General features: G+C 46.9%; 1 protein-coding gene across 1 annotated transcript; it reads right to left on the bottom strand.

Annotated features, from left to right (window-relative positions):
• Positions 1 to 1032: 1032 nt before the first annotated feature.
• On the bottom strand, positions 1033 to 6692 carry LOC132387758 (zinc finger protein 585A-like). Its single transcript, XM_059960119.1, has 2 exons — positions 6461 to 6692; positions 1033 to 3935 (listed from the first exon to the last, which is right to left on the bottom strand). Exon 2 carries the CDS (start codon positions 3444 to 3446, stop codon positions 1569 to 1571), a length of 1878 nt encoding a protein of 625 aa, XP_059816102.1. The 5' UTR covers positions 3447 to 3935; positions 6461 to 6692; the 3' UTR covers positions 1033 to 1568.
• Between the last annotated feature and the right edge of the window lie 238 nt (positions 6693 to 6930).

The raw sequence follows: 6930 nt of genomic DNA, 5'->3' as shown, positions 1-6930 counted from the left end.
GGCAACATCGACAAGATAAGTAGCCTTGGTGTTTAGTTTGCACATCGGAACTTGCTGGCATTTAGAGTTGGAGGAAGCAGAGGAGGGAACGAGACAGAAACATAGAGGAAGAGCGAGAAGGAGAGAAGGGAAGTGGGAGACAGAGGGGGTGGGAGAGAGAGACAGAGAGAGACCAGGCTTTTAGTGGTATTGAGAGAGACAAACTGAGTTAGAGAGAGCAACAAGAGGCTGCTGGAGTGTTAGCGAGACAGACTGAGGAGGGATAGGAGGGAAGTGGCGGAGGCAAGAAACAGAGGGGAGAGACGGGGGGCGACAATCAGTGAGGGATGGCGGAAAGGGGGATGGATGTGGGTGAGAAATAAAAGGGGAGCGAGTGAGGGGGCAGAAAGAGGCGTGGGAGAGAATGACGGAGGAGAGAGATTGGATCGAATGGGGAGGGAAGAGAGATGGGGAGAGAACCGGGATAGAAACCAGGGATCAAGACGGGGGAGATATACGAGGGAAAGTGACGGGCTCTTTGATATCTCTGTTGATCAGTGAGAGAGAAACAGACAAGGATCAAAAAGGGCCACTCATTTTAAATGGAGACATATAGAAATCTCTAAAATTCTAAATCTTCCAAGTGAATTCCTTCAGGATCAGTGAAGTGTCTATCTATCTATCTGAGTGTAGGCGGGTGGGTGGGCACATTTGAGGAGGAGATAGACGGGGATGGGAACAGAAGCATAGATCAGACACGGCCGTGTTGAATGAACATAATATCATAAGACTTCCTCCTCATCTCTCTTCTGAATTGATTTCCCTGTAGTCTTGAGGGTTTATCCCTGGTCTTGGGCTCCGCATTATGGGAAACAGCATCTCCTAACCTCCATACCTCGGCTTTTCAGTATTCAGGAACCAACAGTCACTCTCGAAATTGCATTCAGCAACGGTGATGGACAAATATCCAGCATGCAGATTATTGAAACTTTCTCCCCTGTGTGAACAAGGCCGTGTGTCACAAGTATAATATGCTGTAAGGTTTCACTGCAGAGACAATGGTTTCTCTGTAAGCAGCAATGTTTAGGTTAAGACCAGAGAAAACAGGGTTTTGGAGTGCAGGGCTATCCGATGAGAGAAATCTTCTTTCTTGTGAGTCTGGAGGAGAGATTTTGTGGTCATTTGCTGGGGAGAGATGAGAAGACGTGAATGGAGAGAGTGGGCCCTTTTCCTTTTTTTTTGTTTGTTTACTTTACTAACCCTACAGTCAAAGTAAGAATTATAAAGCTCAATTGTTTAATCACATATTGTGTACTGTTTGTAATTTCAGTGTACTGATCTGTAACAGGGGACACGTCACACAGCATCCACCCAAACAAGATTTCTTAAGTTTGGCCGGGCTGGGGACTATCAACTCCAAACTTAAGTTGCCAGCCAAAGTGAGTTAACATAAGGTTAGCTGGCTGAGTGAATCGCTTCCCACATTAACAGCAAGTGAACAGCCTCTCCCCAGTGTGAACTCAATGATGCACAGTTGGTTGATCTGGCTGAGAGAATCTCTTCCCAAAGTCTGTGCAGGTGATCAGACTCTACCCAGTGTGAACTCGCTGGTGTCTCCGTAGTTGAGATGACCGAGTGAATCCCTTCCCACAGTCTGAGCAGGTGAACGGCCTCTCTCCAGTGTGAACTCGCTGATGTATCTTCAGGTCAGATGACCGAGTGAATCCCTTCCCACAGTCCAAGCAAGTGAACGGCCGCTCCCCAGTGTGAACTGCCTGGTGTGTCATTAGGGTGGATGACAGAGTGAATCCCTTCCCACAGTCTGAGCAGGTGAACGGCCTCTCTCCAGTGTGAACTCGCTGATGTATCTTCAGTTGAGATGACCGAGTGAATCCCTTCCCACAGTCTGAGCAAGTGAACGGCCTCTCTCCAGTGTGAACTCGCTGGTGAGACATTAGGTCAGATGACCAAGTCAATGATTCCCCACAGTATGAGCAGGTGAATGGCCTCTCCCCCGTGTGAACTCGCAGGTGAGACATTAGGTGAGATGACCGAGTGAATCGCTTCCCACAGTCTGAGCACGTGAATGGCGTCTCTCCAGTGTGAACTCGTTGATGTACCTTCAGTTTAGATGAGCAAGTGAATCCCTTCCCACAGTCCAAGCAGGTGAACGGCCGCTCCCCAGTGTGAACTCGTTGATGTACCTTCAGTTTAAATGAGCAACTGAATCCCTTCCCGCAGTCCGAACAGGTGAACGGCCGCTCCCCAGTGTGAACTCGCTGGTGTACCTTCAGTGCTGATGACTGAGTGAATCCTTTCCCACAGTCCAAGCAGGTGAACGGCCTCTCCCCAGTGTGAACTCGCTGGTGAGACATTAGGTCAGATGACCGAGTGAATCTCTTCCCACAGACTGAGCAACTGAACGGCCTCTCCCCAGTGTGAACTCGCTGATGTATCTTAAGTTGAGATGATGAAGTGAATCTTTTCCCACAGTCTGAGCAGGTGAGTGACCTCTCCCCAGTGTGAAATGACTGGTGTGCTTGCAGATGAGCTGACAACGTGCATCCCTTCCCACAGTCCAAGCAAGTGAACGGCCGCTCCCCAGTGTGAACTGCCTGGTGTGTCATTAGGGTGGATGACAGAGTGAATCCCTTCCCACAGTCTGAGCAGGTGAACGGCCTCTCTCCAGTGTGAACTCGCTGATGTATCTTCAGTTGAGATGACCGAGTGAATCCCTTCCCACAGTCTGAGCAAGTGAACGGCCTCTCTCCAGTGTGAACTCGCTGGTGAGACATTAGGTCAGATGACCAAGTCAATGATTCCCCACAGTATGAGCAGGTGAATGGCCTCTCCCCCGTGTGAACTCGCAGGTGAGACATTAGGTGAGATGACCGAGTGAATCGCTTCCCACAGTCTGAGCACGTGAATGGCGTCTCTCCAGTGTGAACTCGTTGATGTACCTTCAGTTTAGATGAGCAAGTGAATCCCTTCCCACAGTCCAAGCAGGTGAACGGCCGCTCCCCAGTGTGAACTCGTTGATGTACCTTCAGTTTAAATGAGCAACTGAATCCCTTCCCGCAGTCCGAACAGGTGAACGGCCGCTCCCCAGTGTGAACTCGCTGGTGTACCTTCAGTGCTGATGACTGAGTGAATCCTTTCCCACAGTCCAAGCAGGTGAACGGCCTCTCCCCAGTGTGAACTCGCTGGTGAGACATTAGGTCAGATGACCGAGTGAATCTCTTCCCACAGACTGAGCAACTGAACGGCCTCTCCCCAGTGTGAACTCGCTGATGTATCTTAAGTTGAGATGATGAAGTGAATCTTTTCCCACAGTCTGAGCAGGTGAGTGACCTCTCCCCAGTGTGAAATGACTGGTGTGCTTGCAGATGAGCTGACAACGTGAATCCCTTCCCACAGTCTGAGCAGGTGAACGGCTGCTCCCCAGTGTCAACTCGCTGTTGAGCCATTATGTCAGATGACCGAGTGAATCTTTCCCCACAAATTCAACAGATGAGCAACTTCTGCCCAGTGTGAACTGACTGGTGTGTCCACAGGTGGGAACGCTGACTAAATCCCTTCTCACACACAGAATAGGTGAATGGCCTTGTCCTAGTGTGAACTTGCTGATGCACCTTCAGTTGAAATGTCCGCGTGAATCCATTGCCACTGTCTGAGCAGATGAATGGCATCTACCCTCTGCAAAATAACGGGCATGCCAGTTGGTCAGATGATCGAGTGAATCCCTCCCCACAGTCTGAGTGGGAAGGGTGACCGAGTGAATCCCTCCCCACAGTCTGAGCGGGAATGATGATCGAGTGAATCCCTCCCCACAGTCTGAGCGGGAAGGATGATCGAGTGAATCCCTTGCTCCACTTCTTAAATATCTGGATAGAGACAGCAAAACTGGTATGTTCTGTTTGAGATTCCTGTAGACAAATTCCTTGTCATTTTTTAACCTGTAAAAAGATTTACAAAATCCATCAATGGGTGTAGAACAACATTTCAGATGAAATTACATGAGTTGTCAAGATGTGATCTGGAATCACACAGTTACAGTGAAGTTCAACCCAAGTTGGAGAGAGAAATCATCTTCTAACTGGGCACAGTGCTGGAATGACCATCAAACTCTCTGATGCTCGACCTGTCTGTAAAAGAATGGGGCATTTCTGCCACCTCCAATCTGTGACCTGCCTCAGTTTGACTCTCTCTCCATTGTTATTATTCCCTGTTCCCACTGAGCTGCATGGGTTCCTGGCCCCACAGTAACTGAAACACTCTCACACAAATAGCCGGCAGTGTATTGCACGAACCCACCACTACCTGTGTAACAAACGTACCCTTGGCATCCCCTCAGTATTTATTTCCAAGCACCTTAAATCTATGCCCCCTCATGTTAGCCATTTCAGTCCTGGGAATAAAACCTCTGGCTATCTACACGATCAATGCCCCTCATATTCTTATACACCTAAAAAATGAACTAAACATAAACAAGGTAATTAAACATTGCTTTGAGGATTTGTTGGAAGTATACAGAATTATGAGGGTATAGATAGGGTAAATGCAAGCAGCTTTTTCCACTGAGGTTGGGTGGGATGACAACTAGAGGGCATGGGTAAGAGGGGAAGGTGAACATTTAATGGGAGCACATGGAAAAGCTCTTCACTGAATTGGTCGTGAGCGCGTGGCATGAGATGTCAGCACAAGGGGTGCATGTGAGCTCAGTTTCACCATTTGAAAGAAGTTTGGATGGGAGCCTGGATGGTAGGGGTATGGGGGGCGATGGTCCCAGTCAGGTAGTTGCAATAGATACCTTAAATGTTTTTTTAACATTGACTAGCTGGGCCAAATAGCCTGTTTCCATACTGAACTCCCCCATGTTTCTGTGACAGAGAAGCAGGCCAAACTTGTTTGGAAGGGAAAAGATAGGAGTGGCAACAGAGCAGCAATGGCTGGAGTTTCTGGGAGCAATTCAGGAGCTGAGTGATCGATATCTGAGGTCTGAACAACATCTGACTGGTGTCAAGAAAACAAACTCTCCCTCGTTGTCACAAAAACAAAGGAGCTGATTCTGTACTACAGGAGGAATGGAGACAGGCTAACCCCTATTGACATCAATGGATCTGGGGTTGAGAGGGTGAACAGCTTTAAGATCCTCAGCATAAACATCACCAAGGATCTCAAATGCTCTGTACATACCGGCTGTGTTTTGAAAAGAGCACAGCAGCACCTCTTTCTCCTCAGATGGTTGAAGTTGCTTGGTATGGGCCCCAAATCCTTTCTTCAGAGAGACAATAGAGAGCATCCTGACTGGGTGCAGCACTGCCTGGTATGGGAACTGTACTTCCCTCAATCGCAGGACCCTGCAGAGAGTGGTGCAGACAGCCCAGTGCATCTGTAGATGTGAACTTCCCACTATTCAGATTTACAGAGACAGGTGTGTAAAGAGTGCCCAAAGGATATTGGGGACCCAATTCACCACAACCACAAACTGTTCCTACTGCCACCATCCAGGAAACAATACCACAACAAAAGGACTAATAGGCTTTGTGACGTCATTTTCCACCAGGGCATCAGAATGATTAATTCATGCCGATACAATTGCATGTTGATTTTATATTGACTGTTCTATGTATAAACAATATATTATAAGTTACTATAAATTACACATTGCACATTTAGATGGAGAGTAACGTAAAGATATTTACTCCTCACATGTATGAAGTATGTATGTAATAAAGTCAATTCAATTCGACACAATTCACCCTCTCCACTATCCGTTCTGTCACTCTGGCTCCCATTCCCCCAACAACTTATTTTATCCACTTCACCCTCTGACCACACTAGCTCTAGCAAGCCTTAATACTAGGATATTAGACCCCTTCTTGTTCAATTCCCATAACTAATGAATTCCCTATCACTTATTTGACTTTCCACTGCCAGGTAATCACCCCAACAGTTTCTAAAGCCATCCACCTGCTGTTGTGTTGGATAGCAACAAGAGTACTCTTCGATGGCCTTTTAACCTCATTCACCTGACCGACTGCCACCCAGTTTCCTGTGTCCTGCACCTTGGGTGTAACTCACCTCTCTTCATGTCACATCTATCACCCCCTCTGACTCCCAGCTGATCGAGAATTCATCAATTTCAAGTCCCAGCTCCTTCAAGTTCAGGTCTACAAGCTGCAGCCGGATGCACAGCTTGTAGGTGAGGGCATCAAGGACACTGGCGGTCTCTGCACCTTCCCTCCCATTCCCCCTCTAATTTCTAATGACCAGTGTGCACATAAATCATGTACTGTGCTTAATTTTACCAAGTGACAACATGTGCACAGTGATTTTTATATAGTGAGGTACTCATTTTTACAGCTAGCAAATCACTGTCAATAAGAACTATGATGTTCTCTGGGTTCAATCGAGTTTATCTGCACTCTCACATAACCTATGTAGCAGGCTTGTAACAGGTAATGAAGGACTTACTTACCAGAGCTTTTGCACATTGTCCATAAGTGGTTTGCTTGCTCAATTACGCTTCAAAAAGTCAGATTTCCAAATATCACTCCACTTCTTCCCACTTGTAAATTCTACAGCAACTTTTCATCGCCACAATACACACAGGTGTCACCAGTTTCTATATTGGACAAAAACATTTCCCCTGAACCCTCCTACTGAATTAAGGATATATATAAAAACAATCATTTTGAACCTATGTAACCTCTGGCTAAAGGAATAATTGGGTCTGAATAGGAATATTTGAACCGAAGCAAACACTGTCTTCAGTGGTTAGCCAGGACAGGTTCATAACCAGTTCTCTGTGGCTTGCAGAGTGACACACTGAGAGATGATACCATTATACACAGTACCCTCGTTAGTTGATAACATTATACATTGTAACCTCTTTTGAGTAAAGGGAGGAGGACTCACTGATAAGGAGAGAAATAAACATCTGTTTGT

This window comes from Hypanus sabinus, unplaced genomic scaffold (assembly GCF_030144855.1).
Source record: "Hypanus sabinus isolate sHypSab1 unplaced genomic scaffold, sHypSab1.hap1 scaffold_219, whole genome shotgun sequence".
Taxonomy (NCBI): domain Eukaryota; kingdom Metazoa; phylum Chordata; class Chondrichthyes; order Myliobatiformes; family Dasyatidae; genus Hypanus; species Hypanus sabinus.
Note: the sequence above shows the minus strand (reverse complement) of the source record. Positions and strands in the feature narration are given on the sequence as shown.

What these genes read in the sequence shown, in the direction of transcription:
- LOC132387758 (XM_059960119.1), bottom strand. Translation starts at nt 3,446, where the DNA reads ATGGCTCAACAGCGAGTTGACACTGGGGAGCAGCCGTTCACCTGCTCA.